We start from the raw sequence: 22,037 nt of genomic DNA, 5'->3' as shown, positions 1-22,037 counted from the left end.
TAATCATCGCCCACGTCCAAGGGGACACTCTTAGTAATGACCACCTTGGATCTGAGGGGTCACACCCTGTAGTCACCTCCCGCGTCTGAGGGGTCACACCCTGTAATTACAGTGTGGGGTCTTGGGGTCACTACCTGTGTGGTCCGTTATATCCGCCTGATATCCGGCAGGTGATGCTCGATTAGATGAGTCTCACCCGTCCTTCATCTAATTATTTTTGGGACTGAAATGAGTTCAGCTTTTGTCGCCGCCCTCCTGGTCACCCGGCAGATAAGATTCCACTGACCCGGGAGGCTCCCGCTACACACCACACCGTAACTACATAAGTAGAGGATCTGGTGGCTTCCAGGCAGAAAATCCCGGCTTATCATGGCTGCCCTGATAATCCAGCCCCAGCATGTGGAAATAATGCAGATTATCCCCCTGCGCCCACACGTCCTTAACCGCTTCATGTCCACCTGACTAGTGGAAGAACTGAGCGTTGTCCTATTGTACTGATCTTTAACACTATCCTGTCTTATACTCCAGTCATATCTAGAGCTGCATCGACAGTACTCCCGCCTGCAGCTCCTTGAAGTATTAGATGCCTTGCGACCAGCACGGGTCAATTCCTGTAATGCACCGCATGCTGAAGGCGTAGTTTTGTATGCAGCTCTGTATGTGACTAGAGAGATGGTTAAAGCTGAGGACTATGATGTGTGCAGTGTTCTTGACCAGCGTCCTACCCGCCTCTCACCTCTTCCCTTGTGCGCCCCCCGCAGGTCCACGTGTTCGACTTGTCTGTCAACAAGTATGAAGCCCTGTGCCAGCAGGCCGTGGTGGCCAAGAAGAAAACCAAGCTGACTCACATTGAGTTTAACCCCGTCTACCCCGTGATTATCGTCGGGGACGATCGCGGACATGTCATATGCCTGAAGCTGTCTCCAAACCTGCGCAAAATGCCAAAGGTAAGTGTTCCCCCTCCGGCTGCTACATGGGGGTGCCAAGTGGTGAAAGAGGCGCTCAGCCGCCTAGGTTGGGGTTACATCGGCCTGTAAGTATGGCGGGCGGGGGTAGACACCACGGAATGATCAGTTACCGGGCCCTGACCCCTGCAGACGTCTGGTGCTGTATCTGTGAAGTGCAGCAGGCGAGGACAGGTGACAAATACTGACGTCTTCTCTAGACGGGGGCTGAGCGCCTCTTTCTCCACTGAGCTCACATCCATCTCCTCTGCAGCCGCTGCTCATCTCTTAAGGAAGCAACAGATCGGATGGGTTAAAATCCCGTCTGTGTTCCCAATCCCAGAAAAGATCAGGGGCCAGCAAGTCCAGCGGCCGATCCTGAGCCTCGTTATAGCAGGAGTACAGGCAGACGGCCTCTGGAAAGCTGGGTGACTGCCCGTATGCTTTGAGACTAACCGGGCAAATCCTGCGCTGTGTGTCCTATATATAGTGACAACACAGAGGGTAATCACACCCATCATCCCTGACCCCGGGACCTCACAATCTAACCTCCTTGATCTCACACAATGTATCACTCCCATCATCCATCACCTCAGGAGCATACTGTTGTTGTTAGACCCCCCTCCCCCAGATCCAAAAATTTCTAACTATACTGATCAATTATTTATCCCATGGGGAAAACTGGAATCGGAGATGTTTACAACTGCTGATCCACTGTGTGCCCACCATTATTAGTGTTATACCCCACATGACCTTACTGAACCTCTACTGTTCCTGATTACATCCTGTATTATACTCCAGAGCTGCACTCACTATTCTGCTGGTGCAGTCACTGTGTACATACATTACTTATCCTGTACTGATCCTGAGTTACATCCTGTATTATACTCCAGAGCTGCACTCACTATTCTGCTGGTGCAGTCACTGTGTACATACATTACTTATCCTGTACTGATCCTGAGTTACATCCTGTATTATACTCCAGAGCTGCACTCACTATTCTGCTGGTGCAGTCACTGTGTACATACATTACTTATACTGTACTGATCCTGAGTTACATCCTGTATTATACTCCAGAGCTGCACTCACTATTCTGCTGGTGCAGTCACTGTGTACATACATTACATTACTTATCCTGTACTGATCCTGAGTTACATCCTGTATTATACTCCAGAGCTGCACTCACTATTCTGCTGGTGGAGTCATTGTGTACATACATTACTTATCCTATCCTGAGTTACATTCTGTATTATACTGCAGAGCTGCACTCACTATTCTGCTGGTGCAGTCACTGTGTACATACATTACTGATCCTGTACTGATCCTGAGTTACATGCTGTGTTATACTCCAGAGCTGCACTCACTATTCTGCTGGTGCAGTCACTGGGTACATACATTACTTATCCTGTACTGATCCTGAGTTACATGCTGTGTTATACTCCAGAGCTGCACTCACTATTCTGCTGTGTACATCCTGCTCTGTGCAGGGTCTGGTACATGTTACATCACTAGTGTCCTCATGCCTCGATCAGTACACGCCTCGTGCCTCCCCCATCGCTGTTCTCCCCCCTCCATTACTGGAGGATCTTCTTGTTCCTTTCGTCTTTTCTTCGCCCGCTTTGTGATAATCGCCTTGTATTTGAACACTTGAGAAGGGTTTAATTTGAGTTCCCGCATGAGAGTTATCTCCGTACGGCAGGCGGAGGGAAAGCGCCATTGTTCTGCGCGGGGTCGGTCGGTCGTCTCTATCTGCCCATCAGACTCACAATGAGCCGGAGCGTGGAAGTATTAACCCCTTCCCTCCTGCAACGCGGAGGAATACATAGAGATTCACAGTTGTGTCCATGCAGTTCTGCAACTTTGTAATGGACAAGATCTCTGCTTGCTGACAGTGAATGTGGACATTCTTGTTTACATCCCAAGGCTGAAAATCTGTCCTGATCTAAGGCTTTTCACAGCTGAGGGTTTGTTATAATTGTATCCGTATCCAGTCTATAAAGTCCTCTGTGAGGTAAAAATCCAGTCTGATTCATGGTACCTGCACCAAGGGCATAAAGGGGTATAACTGGCCCTCCAGGGTCTAGAACTTCTCATGCCCAAGGACTTGGAACTTCTGAAGCTCCAGGATCTAGAGCATCCCATGCTCCAGGAGCTACAACCTCTGACACCCCAGGACCTAGAACGTATGACACTTCGGGGCTTAGCACATGTAATGCTTCAGGACCTAGTATTTCTGACATCCCAGGACTTAGAACTTATGACAGGGGCCTAGAACCTATGGTGCACCAAGACCTAGAACTTATGATGCTCCTGGGGCCTGGAACCTATGATGCTTTAGGACCTAGAATTTATGACAGCCTAGGACCTAGAACTTATGAAGTGACGGGGTCTAGAGCATATGATGAATCTGGACCTAGAACCTATGATGCTCCAGGACCTAGAATGTATGACGCTCCAGGGCCTTAAACCTATGATGCTTTAGGACTTAGAACATTTGATGAATCTGGACCTAGAACTTATGATGCTCCAGGGCCTAGACCCTCTGAAATCCCTGGATCTAGAATGTATGACGCTCCAACGCCTAGAACAGGGATGGCCAACCTGAGGCTCTCCAGTTGTTGCAAAACTACAACTCCCAGCATGCCTAGACTATCTACAGCTGTCAGCCTGCAGCAGCTGGAGAGACGCAGGTTGGCCATGCCTGGCCTAGAGCATCGGATGTTCCAGCTCCTCTTTCATGTTCTGCTCATTTCTTGTGATGTCATGGTCTGTTGTGTCCTGATGATGTCACTGCAGCTGCTTTACATTCCGCCTGCATCGGATGATGTCATCGCTTCTACGTGTCATTGTGTGCGGGGTGAGGCGAGGGTCGGCGGTGACTGATGCACGATAAGTGTAGCGCTCCATGTTTAATCACACTGGGATAATTGTCTGTAAATGGTTTATTAACCCCGGAGAATTGGAGGCCCCGTCCTCGCAGGGAGCGAGCGGATTCATTTCACGCAGCTTGTCGCCACCGCCGCCGTCGTCACAATGTTCATGATCACTGAGTCCATTATAACAGCCTCATCTGTTGCTGCCCCGGCTGCTGTGATGGAGGGAACATGAAGGACAGCAAATGTGTTACTCTGCAGTCACATCCAGAGCTGCATTTATCATTCTGCTAACATCATGTGTTACAGTCCACTGGAATCCATTCACTACATCATGTCTTATACACCAGTCATATCTAGAGCTGCATTCAAAATTCTGCTGATAACATAATGGCTTACAGTCCACTTGTATCCACTCACTACATCATGTGTTATACTCCAGTCACATCCAGAGCTGCATTCACAATTCTCCTGATAATATCATGTTACAGTTCACTTGTATTCACTCACTACATCATGTCTTATACACCAGTACACCAGTCCTACCCAGAGAGTTAACATTAGACCACAACTCCCACCATCCCCTGGTCTGAGGTCCATATTAAAAACTGGTCTTGGCTTTTTATACAGTGGGGTCTCTAAATAGGAAAGGTCCGGTCTGACGTCTGTATACAGGGGGGTTTGGTCTGGGGTCTGTATACAGGGTTCTGGTTTGGTCTGGGGTCTGTATACAGGGTTCTGGTTTGGTCTGGGGTCTGTATGCACGGTTCTGGTTTGGAGCCTGTATACAGTGTGGTCTGGCCTGGGGCCTGTATACAGTGAGGTCTGGCCTTGGGGCCTGTATACAGTGAGGTCTGGCCTTGGGGCCTGTATACGGTGAGGTCTGGTCTGGGGCCTGTATACGGTGGGGTCTGGCCTGGGGCCTGTATACAGTGGTGTCTGGCCTGGGGCCTGTATACAGTGGTGTCTGGCCTGGGGCCTGTATACAGTGGGGTCTGGCCTGGGGCCTGTATACAGTGGGGTCTAATCTAAAGTCTGTATACGTGGGGTCTGGCCTGGGGCCTGTATACAGTGGGGTCTGGTTTGGGGCCTGTATACAGTGGGGTCTGGTTTGGAGCCTGTATACAGTGGGGTCTGGCCTGGGGCCTGTATACAGTGGGGTCTAGCCTGGGGCCTGTATACAGTGGGGTCTAGCCTGGGGCCTGTATACAGTGGGGTCTAGCCTGGGGCCTGTATACAGTGGGGTCTGGTCTGGGGCCTGTATACAGTGGGGTCTAGCCTGGGGCCTGTGTACAATGGGGTCTGACCTTGGGGCCTGTATACAGTGGGGTCTGGCCTGGGGCCTGTATACAGTGGGGTCTGGCCTGGGGCCTGTATACAGTGAGGTCTGGGCTGGGGTCTGTATATGTGGGGCCTGTATACAGTGAGGTCTGGGCTGGGGTCTGTATACGTGGGGTCTGGCCTGGGGCCTGTATACAGTGGGGTCTGTATACGTGGGGCCTATATACAGTGGGGTCTGGCCTGGGGCCTGTATACAGGGAGGTCTGGCCTCGGGTCTGTATACGTGGGGTCTGTATACGTGGGGTCTGTATACGTGGGGTCTGTATACGTGGGGTCTGGCCTGGGGCCTGTATACAGTGGGGTCTGGGCTGGGGTCTGTATACGTGGGGCCTGTATACAGTGGAGTCTGGCCTGGGGCCTGTATACAGGGAGGTCTGGCCTCGGGTCTGTATACGTGGGGTCTGGGCTGGGGCCTGTATACGTGGGGTCTGTATACAGTGGGGTCTGGCCTGGGGTCTGTATACAGTGGGGTCTGTATACAGTGGGGTCTGTATACAGTGGGGTCTGGCCTGGGGCCTGTATACAGGGAGGTCTGGCCTCGGGTCTGTATACGTGGGGTCTGGGCTGGGGCCTGTATACGTGGGGTCTGTATACAGTGGGGTCTGGCCTGGCGCCTGTATACAGTGGGGTCTGGTCTGGGGTCTGTATACAGTGGGGTCTGTATACTGTGGGGTCTGTATACTGTGGGGTCTGTATACTGTGGGGTCTGTATACTGTGGGGTCTGTATACTGTGGGGCCTGTATACAGTGAGGTCTGGCCTTGGGGCCTGTATACAGTGAGGTCTGGCCTTGGGGTCTGTATACAGTGAGGTCTGGCCTTGGGGTCTGTATACAGTGAGGTCTGGCCTTGGGGTCTGTATACAGTGAGGTCTGGCCTTGGGGCCTGTATACAGTGAGGTCTGGCCTTGGGGCCTGTATACAGTGAGGTCTGGCCTGGGGTCTGTATACAGTAGGGTCTGGTTTGGGGCCTGTATACAGTGGGGTCTGTACACAGTGGGGTCTGTACACAGTGGAGTCTGGCCTGGGGCCTGTATATAGTGAGGTCTGGCCTTGGGGCCTGTATATAGTGGGGTCTGTATACAGTGGGGTCTGTATACTGTGGGGTCTGTATACTGTGGGGTCTGTATACTGTGGGGTCTGTATACAGGTATTTTAGGTCTGGATACTTTTGGTGCGTAGAGATCTTCCTCACACCCCCCAAAACAAAAAGTCCCCAGTAAATCCCAGTCCTGGGGTCGTCTTTCGAGCCTGGCCACTGCCTGTGGCACCTCGTCCCCTCCTCCTGTGTCATCTTCTCTTTGCACCATAGTGGGAAGACGCGAGTTGCAATTCGACAAAGGGCCCCCCCAAAACCAGCCTGCTGGTCAGCGAGAGGCGCTGTGCCTCACACCCCTCCAGCTGCCGCCTGGCATTGTGCCTGCTGTGAGCCGCGGACACCGTTACTGAGTGCGATGGCGACATGTGAGCGCCAGGAGCAGACAGGAGGCGCCGGCAGCCATAGGTACAGTTAGGTTGGCTCGGCAGTACTTCAGTGAGGATGTTGGGAGTGATGGTGCTGGTGAGCTCCATATCTTTAACCCTTGCGTGTCAGGATGCCCTGGAATGCGTTTCTATTTTCGGAGGATTATGAGGATCCCTCGCCCCGCGCTTCCATTATTTCCCTGCTGGACGTTTCATTTATCGACTGTTGCCCGGGAAATGGCAGCTCTCCCAGGAACGCCGCCGCCTCGCATTCATCACGGCCTTAATGGGAACTCCGAGGCGAAGGGGGATCCCGCAGGTTGCAGTTTGGCAGCTGACACAGAACAGACGTGAAATCCCCCACCTGACCGCGTGTATTATGTGGGAGCGTGCCCTGTGACCGCCACATCATCATCATCCGCTGCTGCGGGAGTATGTATGTGTACCTGTCGGGGGTTAATGGCTTCTTACACTTTTAGGGTACGGGTATGCGGAGACGTGTCACATGACATTTCGTGGTAGGATTGCCAGTGGCGTCGCAGTGTGACCTGCTGGGTCACAAGTCACGCACAACTTCTCCTCCATTGACTTTAATGGGAGTTGTGCGCGACTCGCGACTCGCCTGCATTTTCACAGTCAAATCTCTGCTCTAGTCGCGACTTTTCTGCAATATGGAGTCACGTGCAACTCTTAGCGCCCACAGGACTCTGCTACATTGGGTTCCCTAGGTGTCACGTGCTAGGTGGGGCCCCTCAGTCACTGGGGTCCAGATGACCCTACTCCCCTCCACAGTCACGCTCCAGATTGGAGCTCAGATCCTGCACAATCCCCCCCCTCCCCCTTTAATAAATGGGCACTGTGCGCAGATGTGACGGCGCGCGCTCGGCCCTGCTGTACCCGGATAAAAGCCCTGATTGAGGCATTAATACGCCACCTGTCTGATGAATGGCGCCCGCCCGCTATTTTTGGCATCAATGCAAAACGCAGCGTCTTCGGAATCACAGAGGAGACGTGGGGGACGGAGAGGCCTTTGTGCCGTCTGAATGCCCATTGTGCCAGTGTGTCTGCCCGCTCCGAGCCATTGTCCCCGCACGTGCACAGTGCCGCAGAGCGCGCCACTCTTCCTGTGACTTAGTAGTGTAATAACCGCAGCGGGCTCTTATCAGGGTAATTGGACCCCGGCGTACGGCGCCAGTTAGGGGGGCGCCGCTAATTGGATGAGTGAATCATCCCAGGGGCAGCGGGGGGACTCCGATGAGACAGACTGAAGCTGCTGCCATAGCAGACCTTCCCTATGTAATCCGCCATGCCAGGCCGGCACTGCGTCAGGAGCTGCTGCAGGAAGGCTTCGTCTCTGTGCTGCATGGAGATGGGAGTAGCAGCGAGGTGTTTGTCACCACTTCTGACCAAATAATCATATGGGTGAATATGACATCCTGGGGCCCACAGTTCCCTTCCCGAGCCTCTGTCTAAAAACGTGGGGTCCTCATTGGGTCGGGTATGTGTGGAGGAAAGGATTCTTTACAGTAAGAGCATCAAGTGCCTGAAAGAAACCGCAGTGGGCAGTGTGAACTAGAGCCAAGGAACTCACCGGTCCCCACTAGTGATGGCGTCGCCCGTCCTGACCCTGCGAGGAGCGCCACCCCGGTCCCTGTCAGATACAGACCCACCACTGCATACTACTACCCCCAGTAAGACCCTGTCCCTACCCCTGAGTACTACATCCAGCCACTGATCGGGGTCTCCGCTCCGGCGTCCTGGAGTATAAGCCGCACTTAACGAGGCCGTTCACCCCGGGGCGATGAGTTATTACAAGCCAAGTGCGCGGAGAGCCCGGACCGCCATCCGTGTGATTAATGAGGCTTTTATCCCGAACCCATGATGTCCTCTGAAGGGAAGCGTCCATTAGAGCTCGTCTCAGTGTGTGACCTACATATGGGCTGAATGCACCCGCTCCAGAGCAGTAATCTGTGTGCAGAGACACCGGCCGAGAAGCCCCTCGCTGCTATCTTATTACACACCGACCCCCACCTGTGTATTATTACACACCGACCCCCACCACCTGTGTATTATTACACAACCGACCCCCACCTGTGTATTATTACACAACCGACCCCCACCTGTGTATTATTACACACCGACCCCCACCTGTGTATTATTACACAACCGACCCCCACCTGTGTATTATTACACACCGACCCCACCACCTGTGTATTATTACACACCGACCCCCACCACCTGTGTATTATTACACAACCGACCCCACCACCTGTGTATTATTACACACCGACCCCACCACCTGTGTATTATTACACACCGACCCCCACCACCTGTGTATTATTACACACCGACCCCCACCTGTGTATTATTACACAACCGACCCCACCACCTGTGTATTATTACACACCGACCCCCACCTGTGTATTATTACACAACCGACCCCCACCTGTGTATTATTACACACCGACCCCCACCACCTGTGTATTATTACACAACCGACCCCCACCACCTGTGTATTATTACACAACCGACCCCCACCACCTGTGTATTATTACACAACCGACCCCCACCACCTGTGTATTATTACACACCGACCCCCACCTGTGTATTATTACACACCGACCCCCACCTGTGTATTATTACACACCGACCCCCACCTGTGTATTATTACACACCGACCCCCACCTGTGTATTATTACACACCGACCCCCACCTGTGTATTATTACACACCGACCCCCACCACCTGTGTATTATTACACACCGACCCCCACCTGTGTATTATTACACCCTGACCCCCACCACCTCTGTATTATTACACAACCGACCCCCACCACCTGTGTATTATTACACCCTGACCCCCACCACCTCTGTATTATTACACACCGACCCCCACCACCTGTGTATTATTACACACCGACCCCCACCTGTGTATTATTACACACCGACCCCCACCTGTGTATTATTACACACTGACCCCCACCTGTGTATTATTACACACCGACCCCCACCACCTGTGTATTATTACACACCGACCCCCACCACCTGTGTATTATTACACCCTGACCCCCACCACCTATGTATTATTACACAACCGACCCCCACCTGTGTATTATTACACAACCGACCCCCACCTGTGTATTATTACACACCGACCCCCACCTGTGTATTATTACACACTGACCCCCACCTGTGTATTATTACACACAGACCCCCACCACCTGTGTATTATTACACACCGACCCCCACCTGTGTATTATTACACACCGACCCCCACCTGTGTATTATTACACACCGACCCCCACCTGTGTATTATTACACACCGACCCCCACCTGTGTATTATTACACACCGACCTCCACCACCTGTGTATTATTACACACCGACCCCCACCTGTGTATTATTACACACCGACCCCCACCTGTGTATTATTACACACCGACCCCCACCACCTGTGTATTATTAGACACCGACCCCCACCACCTGTGTATTATTAGACACCGACCCCCACCACCTGTGTATTATTACACAACCGACCCCCACCTGTGTACTATTACACACCGACCCCCACCTGTGTATTATTACACACTGACCCCCACCTGTGTATTATTACACACTGACCCCCACCACCTGTGTATTATTACACACTGACCCCCACCACCTGTGTATTATTGCACCCTGACCACCACCTGTGTATTATTGCACCCTGACCCCCACCTGTGTATTATTACACCCTGACCCCCACCTGTGTATTATTACACCCTGACCCCCACCTGTGTATTATTACACCCTGACCCCCACCACCTGTGTATTATTACACACTCCCCCCCCCATCTGTGTATTATTACACACCGACCCCCACCACCTGTGTATTATTACACACTGACCCCCACCTGTGTATTATTACACACTGACCCCCACCACCTGTGTATTATTACACACTGACCCCCACCACCTGTGTATTATTACACACTGACCCCCACCACCTGTGTATTATTACACACTGACCCCCACCACCTGTGTATTATTACACACTGACCCCCACCACCTGTGTATTATTACACACTGACCCCCACCACCTGTGTATTATTACACACTGACCCCCACCACCTGTGTATTACACACCGACCCCCACCTGTGTATTATTACACCCTGACCCCCACCACCTGTGTATTATTACACACTGACCCCCACCACCTGTGTATTATTACACACTCCCCCCCCCATCTGTGTATTATTACACACTGACCCCCACCACCTGTGTATTATTACACACTGACCCCCACCACCTGTGTATTATTACACACTGACCCCCACCACCTGTGTATTATTACACACTGACCCCCACCACCTGTGTATTATTACACACTGACCCCCACCACCTGTGTATTATTACACACTGACCCCCACCACCTGTGTATTATTACACACTGACCCCCACCTGTGTATTATAACACACTGACCCCACCTGTGTATTATTACACACTGACCCCACCTGTGTATTATTACACACTGACCCCCACCTGTGTATTATTACACACTGACCCCCCCCACCTGTGTATTATTACACACTGACCCCCCCCCACCTGTGTATTATTACACACTGACCCCCCCCCCCCTGCGTATTATTACACACCGACCCCCACCTGTGTATTATTACACACTGACCCCCACCTGTGTATTATTACACCCTGACCCCCACCTGTGTATTATTACACCCTGACCCCCACCACCTGTGTATTATTACACACTGACCCCCACCACCTGTGTATTATTACACACTGACCCCCCACCACCTGTGTATTATTACACACCGACCCCCACCACCTGTGTATTATTACACACCGACCCCCACCTGTGTATTATTACACACTGACCCCCACCACCTGTGTATTATTACACACCGACCCCCACCACCTGTGTATTATTACACACCGACCCCCACCACCTGTGTATTATTACACACTGACCCCCACCACCTGTGTATTATTACACACTGACCCCCACCACCTGTGTATTATTAGACACCGACCCCCACCACCTGTGTATTATTAGACACCGACCCCCACCACCTGTGTATTATTACACACTGACCCCCACCACCTGTGTATTATTACACACTGACCCCCACCACCTGTGTATTATTAGACACCGACCCCCACCACCTGTGTATTATTACACACTGACCCCCACCACCTGTGTATTATTACACACTGACCCCCACCACCTGTGTATTATTACACACTGACCCCCACCACCTGTGTATTATTACACACTGACCCCCACCACCTGTGTATTATTACACACTGACCCCCACCACCTGTGTATTATTACACACTGACCCCCACCACCTGTGTATTATTACACACTGACCCCCACCACCTGTGTATTATTACACACTGACCCCCACCACCTGTGTATTATTACACACTGACCCCCACCACCTGTGTATTATTACACACTGACCCCCACCACCTGTGTATTATTACACACTGACCCCCACCACCTGTGTATTATTACACACTGACCCCCACCACCTGTGTATTATTACACACCGACCCCCACCTGTGTATTATTACACACTGACCCCCACCACCTGTGTATTATTACACACTGACCCCCACCACCTGTGTATTATTACACACTGACCCCCACCACCTGTGTATTATTACACACTGACCCCCACCACCTGTGTATTATTACACACTGACCCCCACCACCTGTGTATTATTACACACTGACCCCCACCACCTGTGTATTATTACACACTGACCCCCACCTGTGTATTATTACACACCGACCCCCACCACCTGTGTATTATTACACACTGACCCCCACCACCTGTGTATTATTACACACCGACCCCCACCTGTGTATTATTACACCCTGACCCCCACCACCTGTGTATTATTACACACTGACCCCCACCACCTGTGTATTATTACACACTGACCCCCACCACCTGTGTATTATTACACCCTGACCCCCACCACCTGTGTATTATTACACCCTGACCCCCACCACCTGTGTATTATTACACACTGACCCCCACCACCTGTGTATTATTACACACTGACCCCCACCTGTGTATTATAACACACTGACCCCCACCTGTGTATTATTACACACTGACCCCCACCTGTGTATTATTACACACTGACCCCCACCTGTGTATTATTACACACCGACCCCCACCTGTGTATTATTACACACTGACCCCCACCTGTGTATTATTACACCCTGACCCCCACCTGTGTATTATTACACACCGACCCCCACCTGTGTATTATTACACACCGACCCCCACCTGTGTATTATAACACACTGACCCCCACCTGTGTATTATTACACACTGACCCCCACCTGTGTATTATTACACACTGACCCCCACCACCTGTGTATTATTACACACTCCCCCCCACCTGTGTATTATTACACACTGACCCCCACCACCTGTGTATTATTACACACTGACCCCCACCTGTGTATTATTACACACTGACCCCCACCACCTGTGTATTATTACACACTGACCCCCACCACCTGTGTATTATTACACACCGACCCCCACCTGTGTATTATTACACCCTGACCCCCACCACCTGTGTATTATTACACACTGACCCCCACCACCTGTGTATTATTACACACTGACCCCCACCACCTGTGTATTATTACACCCTGACCCCCACCACCTGTGTATTATTACACCCTGACCCCCACCACCTGTGTATTATTACACACTGACCCCCACCACCTGTGTATTATTACACACTGACCCCCACCACCTGTGTATTATTACACACTGACCCCCACCTGTGTATTATTACACACTGACCCCCACCTGTGTATTATTACACACTGACCCCCACCTGTGTATTATTACACACCGACCCCCACCTGTGTATTATTACACACTGACCCCCACCTGTGTATTATTACACCCTGACCCCCACCTGTGTATTATTACACACCGACCCCCACCTGTGTATTATTACACACCGACCCCCACCTGTGTATTATAACACACTGACCCCCACCTGTGTATTATTACACACTGACCCCCACCTGTGTATTATTACACACTGACCCCCACCTGTGTATTATTACACACTGACCCCCACCTGTGTATTATTACACACTGACCCCCACCTGTGTATTATTACACACTGACCCCCACCTGTGTATTATTACACACTGACCCCCACCTGTGTATTATAACACACTGACCCCCACCTGTGTATTATTACACACTGACCCCCACCTGTGTATTATTACACACTGACCCCCACCTGTGTATTATTACACACTGACCCCCACCTGTGTATTATTACACACTGACCCCCACCTGTGTATTATTACACACTGACCCCCACCTGTGTATTATAACACACTGACCCCCACCTGTGTATTATTACACACTGACCCCCACCTGTGTATTATTACACACTGACCCCCACCTGTGTATTATAACACACTGACCCCTATCACTATCACTCCCATCCTCCCCTGTCCCCAGTGAGGCTCACAGTATAATTTCCCGTCACCGGGGCACATTCACCATCACTAGGGATTTCTGAGGAGAAGGGCTGAAGCCGTCATCCATCCCTCCCCCCCGCTCGGCTCCACAGCCCCCAGCCATCATCTGAAATGTTATGTCTTCTCATCTGTCCATGTAAATGCCGCGTCCTCTCCCAGACGGACGTGTTATTTCTTTTACTGACTGACCCTCAGAGCTTAACAAAGATGTTACACCAGGGATGAAACGCGTCAGGAAGAAGCATCGACAGCAGCACAAGACAGTCTGAAAAGAGCAACGTCTTCAGAGACCCTGAAATCACAGTCTCCGGCCGCCCCCTGTGTACAGCTACTTATTATATAAAGGAGAACCCTAACATTTATTTACTTGCAAAAGATGGAATGAACGCATCTTCCTAAGTGAGATCCCTCAGGTGACCGTGGCATCGCCATACCTAAATATCAGGAGTGGAACCAATGGCACAGTCTGGTTCCTTCCCAGCTGGCAGACCACAACCACCATCCTCCTCCTCACCAGTGCCTGCAACATATTTTACACCAGGAAACAGGAGGGAGAACTACTCCAGTCAGGGGCTAGCAAAGTGTGCCCCATCATAAATCGGGCACTTCCTCTGGCAGCACAGGAGCTATCAAAGACCCCACTGTGTACAAACACTACTGATCTTAAATTACATCCTGTATTATACTCCAGAGCTGCACTCACTATTCTGCTGGTGCAGTCACTGTGTACATACATTACTTATCCTGTACTGATCCTGAGTTACATCCTGTATTATACTCCAGAGCTGCACTCACTATTCTGCTGGTGCAGTCACTTTGTACATACATTACTTATCCTGTACTGATCCTGAGTTACATCCTGTATTATACTCCAGAGCTGCCCTCACTATTCTGCTGGTCGAGTCACTGTGTACATACATTACTTATCCTGAGTTACATCCTGCATTATACTCCAGAGCTGCACTCACTATTCTGCTGGTGCAATCACTGTGTACATACATTACTTATCCTGTACTGATTCTGAGTTACATCCTGCATTATACTCCAGAGCTGCACTTACTATTCTGCTGGTAGAGTCACTGTGTACCTACATTACTTATACTATAACCCCCATCATCAGATCCCTGGATCATGAGTCTTCATTACGTCTTTAGTTCTGATTCTTTTTTATCTTTCAGGAAAAGAAAGGGCAAGAAGTCCCTAAAGGTCCTGAGGTGGAAGTGGCCAAACTGGACAAGTTACTGTCCCTGGTTAGAGAACCGGACGACAAACCTGAGAAGTGATGGCTCCTCGGGGGCGGTGCCTAATCTTCACGTGAATCCAGGAATCTTCTGCTCTTCTTCTGTTCATAATAAATTTTTATTATATTCGAGTGATGTCTTCTGTCTTGGCTCGATATGTGCAGACTCCGCACTCTGATAATATCACTCTGTCCCTCCACTATGCTTTACACTGCAGCAATGCTTATTCAGAGGCTGCTGTGTATAAGCACCAGCTCACCGTGAGGCCCGTACATGGTGAGATGATTTCCAATACATAAATGACAGAGGATTACAAGCAACTAAAGCAAGGAGAGGCTGCGTATCGGCTGAGGGATGCAGCAGAGCTGGGGAGATACCAGAGTCAAGGGCTGAACAGGCGGCCCCATGTGTGGTCTGGGGCCCAGGGAAAGAAGGTCCCATCTATCTTCTCCAAGGACCATGAGAACGTGAAGATGTGTCCTGCAAAGAATAGAGGTCAACCAGTGGGAGGCAGAAATGTCATTGACTGCCCGGGGTTATGAGACTGACAGGGCTGTGGTGCAGCATCCTCTGTACACTATGGCGGCTCATCTCTGGTGACTTCTGCCGGTCATTATAGGTGTACAGTCAGGAGATATGTGGGTGAGGGCTTATAACTCCAAATACGTGCCTTGGCCACTTACTGGGTCTTTACCCCCAGGTCCTGCTGGTCAGAGTGGAGGAGGGAACAATAAGCTAGTATCGGCCATTTCAGGCCGAGGGAGGATGACTGTAGGACAGGAGAATTCAGTCTATTGCTCCCTGTTATCAGCCATTTCAGGCCGGGAAAGGATTACTTTAGGACAGGAGAATCCAATCCTGAGTGTGGTCGCATTACAGCTGAGCTCCTGAGAGAACCAGAGAGGAGGAAAGGGAAGAGATAACATCAGATGCCACAGTTGTGTCCTCTTCATATGGTGAGAGTTTGGATGAGGACTACAAAAAGTGGCTAGAGGGAAAGTGTAAAAAGTGGGGTGCAGAGATAAAAAAAGAGGAAGGAGACAGGTAGCGCCTTTCTAGAGTGGGATCCATCTGTACCTCTCACCTTGGACCAAGTACCGGAGGAAGGATCGACGATCTCCCCTCTTTTTGATCTTTCCAACCGGTATCATGGTCTTCATAACATCTCTCCCTCCTCTTCGGAGGTTGAGGGTCAGGGCAGGGTACCAAAGGACGTAGAGGAGGCTCCTCCAGGGGTTGCCGAGTCTCCTCCCTCAGAGGGTGTAATGCCCTCAAGAGAGGGGGCTAAACCAGGGCCAGCAGGCAAAGGTGTCATGGATACCTCTCCTTGTCTGAAAAGACAGGAGGAGGACAGGATGTCATCTTTATCTTCTTAAGGGGGTGGGGGTGGTAAGAAGAAGGCTATCTAGTTCAATCACCAAGGATGGCGGCACTTAACCCGTTGACGCTGGCAAGTATTAATGTCACCAGCATAAAGTCAGATATGGCAAGATTTATGGCCTTTGATTTTGTTCAGCCGGGTTGAAGCTGATGTTTTATTTTTGCAAGAGACCAGGCTGCCAAGCTTGGCAGATCTTCATAAAGCCAATAGGGAATGGCGGCTAGGGCTAGGTCTCTTGCGGCCGAGCCGTATAGCGGGGTGGCGGTCCTTTTTAAAACCACCGAAAGAATTAAATGCAGACGGGTAATCGAGCTGGAAATGGGGAGGTCTTAGATCCTGGATGTTCTAATGAGGGGACAGGAGCTTCGGCTCATAAACATCTACGGTCCTCAGACTAAGTGGGGCCATAAGTGTGTTTTTTTGAGAATCAAGCCCTTTCTTTTTACCAGCCAACAGGTGGTCTTTGGAGGGGACTTTAATAATGTCACTAGAGTCCAGGATAGGGGAGGTTCAAGAGAACAGAGGCTGGCTTATGATGCGATCGCTCAGAACAGTATAGTTAGTGAGGCTCGCCTGGTGGATGTCCACATCGGCACACCCCAGGCCACGAGGTGTTCACTTACTTTAGAGGTAGTCAGTTCAGGTCTAGAATTGATAGGTTTTATTTGAAAGGGGAAGCCGTCTTTTCGACCTTAACGGCAGTGGAGTTGGATTTCTCCGACCACGTTTTGATTATGTTCTCTCTGAATGTTGCAAAGACTCCTCGGCTGGGTAGAGGTCTTTGGAAGCTGAATTAGGCACTCCTGGAAGATGTGGAGATCAGACAGTCTTTTGAGCACTTTCTGCAGAGTCAGGTACCTTTTTAATGGACCTTTGCAGTAGTAAGTCGGAGTGGTGGGAGATGTTCAAATATCGGGTTGCGGGTTTCTTCTGTAAGCTCTCTAGCCTCAGGAGTCTGGACAAACATCGTTTGTACCAGGCCCTGAGGAAGAAACTCGAGCATCTGGTCTTGACAGGAGGTAGCCGCAAGGATATCTCTCGTGTAAAATCTTTGCTCATGAGATGTCAGTATGATAGACACGCATCTTTGGTTTTTGAGAGGGATTTCGGGATTTCGCCCGACCCTTACAGAAACTATAAGATGGCCGTGAGTTGTAAGTATGTGGCTGGACTGATTGACAGTACAGAATCCCTGAAGAGGTCCAAATCGTCAGATCATTTTACTCACATCTCTTGGGTAAGAAGGAACTGGATTGGGGTCAGATGTTGGTTTCTTGGCTGAAATTGTCCCTGAGCCAAGAGGTGATTTTTCTATTGATGTTTTGGTAGAGCCAATCAGGGAAGAGGAAGCGAGACTGGCCATTGAGGGGCTTTGGCTCAAGAAATCGCCACGTCCAGATGGCAACATCCGAATGGTAAAAGACCTTTAAGGACCTTTTGGTTCCCCTCTTAACCGAGGTATTAAATGAGTGTCTATCCTCGGGCACTCTGCCAAAGTCAATGAGGAGGTCGGCCCTGATTATTCTATCAAAGGGAAAAGATCCGTGCTGTATTGAGAATTGGCATCCCATAGTGCTTCTCAATACAGATAGGAAGATTCTGGCCAAGATATTGTTCAGTCGTCTGGTGAAATTTGCGACAGGTATCCTCTCGGGGACTCCGTACTGTTGTGTTCCTGGTCGGAGTCTTTAGTGTCTGGGAGGCCGTCGAGCAGAGGAGGGCGAGTCTTTGGAAGGGGTACCTGCTGTCTTTGGATCAAGAGGTAGTTCCCTGAAATGGTTTTCACTTCACAGGTGTGCCCTGTCAGGTTTAATAAGTGGGATTTCTTGCCTTAGAAATGGGGTTGGGACCATCAGTTGCGTTGAGGAGAAGTCAGGTGGATACACAGCTGATAGTCCTACTGAATAGACTGTTAGAATTTGTATTATGGCAAGAAAAAAGCAGCTAAGTAAAGAAAAACGAGTGGCCATCATTACTTTAAGAAATGAAGGTCAGTCAGTCAGCCGAAAAATTGGGAAAACTTTGAAAGAAAGAGCTATTTGACCATGAAGGAGAGTGATGGGGTGCTGCGCCAGATGACCTGGCCTCCACAGTCACCGGACCTGAACCCAATCGAGATGGTTTGGGGTGAGCTGGACCGCAGAGTGAAGGCAAAAGGGCCAACAAGTGCTAAGCATCTCTGGGAACTCCTTCAAGACTGTTGGAAGACCATTTCAGGGGACTACCTCTTGAAGCTCATCAAGAGAATGCCAAGAGTGTGCAAAGCAGTAATCAAAGCAAAAGGTGGCTACTTTGAAGAACCTAGAATATGACATATTTTCAGTTGTTTCACACTTGTTTGTTATGTATATAATTCCACATGTGTTAATTCATAGTTTTGATGCCTTCATAGTCATGAAAATAAAGAAAACTCTTTGAATGAGAAGGTGTGTCCAAACTTTTGGTCTGTACTGTACTTGCGCAGCGTCTGTATCTTGCCAGAGTCTCTCTGGCCGCGGGTTTACAGTCTGTTTTTCCAGATGTTATGGGGGAAGAGACTGTACCTAATCAGGAGGGAGATCACATACCGCACAAGGAGACAAGGTGGGTTGGGTATGGTCAACCCAGTGGTATTCTTGTGAATACCTTTCTTAAAGCAAACATCGCAAACCTCTGGAAAGAGAGAGCTCCTTTGTGGGTAGTCTCTTGTAAAGGATGGTTTCAGCCTTTATTCCAGGAATGGGAGACAGGTGGGTGAGTGATGGATCTCCGTACACCACATGGGCCTCTCCCGACTTATGCTGCCCTGATCATCGACGGTGGGGCTTGGGAGTGAGGGAGATTAGGACCATGTCAAGGAGACTCCTTGACAGTAGGGTCCTGTCTTCTCATTTACAGGTCCCCTGGCCCTCAGGGACTGCCCAGGTCGGGATCTGGAGGTAGGGTTGTTGCTTTTGAATTCAATAAGGATCCCTATGAAATTTTGTGAGGGGCAATCTGAAATACAGGAAACCCGAGGAAAGGGGTTATCCCCGGGAGGAGTGTGGCGAAGTGTTGAAGAGCATGGACCACTTCCTGCTTCAGTGCCTCTTTAATACAGGGGTTTACAACAGAGTGGGGGCGTCCATCGGTTGGCCTCAGCTGGCTGCTCTATCCTATGCAGAGTGGGTTTACGATGCATTCAGAGACCTGGGTGGTAGGGACCACTGCACTTCTTTCTTAGTGTAGTGGTTAGGTACCACACGTGGAACGCGAGGTGTCTAGTCTTGATGCGTCATAAAATCCTCCCTGGGGAAGAGGTATGTAGGTGCATCCTCGGTGACCTGGTGAAGGTTTGCTCTGGAGCATGGAAGGCTGGGTGCTGCCAGAGCCTCCCGTCTTTGGAGGGGTTTTTGCTTTGGAGTGCCTTAGCGGACTAATCCTCCAGTTCCTCCTGGTGATGGGCTGATCTTACACTCCTAGCTTTTTGTTTTGCAATGAAATTCTGAGAAGAAAAAAGGGCTTCCAGGGGCCAAACCTGGGCCTGGTGTGTGTGCACTGACTGAAAAGTCAGCGTTTAGGGTTTATGGTAAGTGTTTATTGTATATATTGTAGATTATGTTGTGTTTATTGTATATATTGTGTGTTGGAGATGAGAGGTGTGTGTGGTATGTGTAGGAGGTATGGACTGCTGGAAGGGAAGATATGGTTCGAATTATATATTTTTTGTCATTATTATACAGTTATGTTTTAGTTTGTTTTACTTTTTGTTATGTTTTAAAACAATATTATTTTATAATAAAAGAGTTGCAATCTATTGCTCCCTGTTATCAGCCATTTCAGGCCGGGGAGAGGATTGTGTGTAAATCCTATGAATTTGGACGCTGTGACTGTCACGTGATCCTGGAGACCTTTGACCTGAAACTGGATCATGGCCCGGAGTACAAGGGGTTAACGCGACATTGTGCTGAAGCAGCTGGATGATTCTCCGCCGTAAAGTTGCTGCATGTGCAAAACAGACGCGTCTCTTCCTGCTGGATGAACAGGACGGCGCCCCCCCGGGCACGACGACGCGGCGCTTGCTCCAAATTTGTTCGCTATTGTTGTTTTATCTGTTTGAGCTTGTTGATCCAGAGGAAAATAATCCCCCCACGACCCCCACCCCGCCAAAAATCCTGACCAGCGGGAAGTATGAGCAAGAAGACCACCCTGATACCCACCAGGGGTCCTACCAAATATTTATACCATCATGTCTTATACTCCAGTCACATCCAGATCTGCAGGGAGCTCTCACACTGCAGGTTATTATCGTGCCAGTGCTCCCCCTGCTGGTTCAATGCATGACTTAGATCTTCTACTCCAGTCACATTCAGATCTGCATTCAACGTTTCCTGTGAGCTCTCAGGCGGCAGGACCTCACACATCATGTCTCATTCTCTCCCTATATACAGTGTATATACACAAGCTTCTTCACATCCTATTGGTTCAGAATCTGTAGAGAGTAGTAGTTGTACATTGTGGGAGTTGTAGTCTATACCCAGGATACAGCGCTTTTGGGGAAGGAAAACTACATCTCCCACAGTGCAGTGTGGCAGTCAGCGTCCTGTTGATAGATTTCCATGCAGCATACAATATTTGTGAATGCAGATTTGGATGTAACTAGAGTAGAAGCTGGAGAATAGTGGTGCTGATAATAACTTACGGCACAGATTTTGGGTTTTATATTGTGTTTATTAAATTGCAGAATATAAAGTGAGACGCGTCAGCGTCAGGAAGGTGCAGGCACAGGACTCAGTGACAACCTGGTGCTTAAAACAGGAAAAGGGTCAGGGTCAGCACCCCGATCCAGAAAGTACCCCGTGATCCAGTAATCGGATAAGGCAAAGGGAGAGGCGACCTCGTGTGTTTCCGTATCCGCTCCCCTCCCCATCACTAATTCATCGTAGGAGGTGTGGAAATGCGGCGATCACGTGTGCTTCCACCTCTGAGATAGCGGGAATAGAGGGGAAGCGTCCTGCTCCGGCGGAACTGCGGACACGAGCCCCGTCCCAGCACTGCCGCCTGCAAGGACCCCGCACAGCAGCAAACAGTCCCCTATGGAGTCACTGCTCTTAGGGGAGGATACCGCCATAATGTGCATGTTATGGATGATATGTGATCAGTGGTGCCTGTCAGGGTGGATTCACATGAGGCATAATTTTACGCCACAGAAAAATCCACCGCAAAATCCACGTCTTACTTGCAGATTCTGATGGTTTTGTCACGGACTTGCTGTGGGTTTCACGCATTGCACTGTGATCTT

The 22,037-nt window shown here is 50.1% G+C and overlaps 1 protein-coding gene across 1 annotated transcript in view; it reads left to right on the top strand.

The window, feature by feature from the left end:
• The window catches only part of DNAI1 (dynein axonemal intermediate chain 1), a 73,685-nt gene extending 58,171 nt beyond the window's left edge, over window positions 1-15,514 (top strand). The window contains exons 20-21 of the mRNA XM_040420136.1: window positions 762-947; window positions 15,334-15,514. Coding sequence (XP_040276070.1) covers window positions 762-947; window positions 15,334-15,438 — 291 coding nt within the window. The 3' untranslated portion in view covers window positions 15,439-15,514. The remainder of the gene's footprint in view (window positions 1-761; window positions 948-15,333) is intronic.
• Window positions 15,515-22,037: the final 6,523 nt, after the last annotated feature.

The sequence above is a fragment of the Bufo bufo genome, chromosome 2 (assembly GCF_905171765.1).
Source record: "Bufo bufo chromosome 2, aBufBuf1.1, whole genome shotgun sequence".
NCBI classification, from domain to species: Eukaryota; Metazoa; Chordata; class Amphibia; order Anura; family Bufonidae; genus Bufo; species Bufo bufo.
This window is presented reverse-complemented; position numbering and strand designations above follow the sequence as displayed.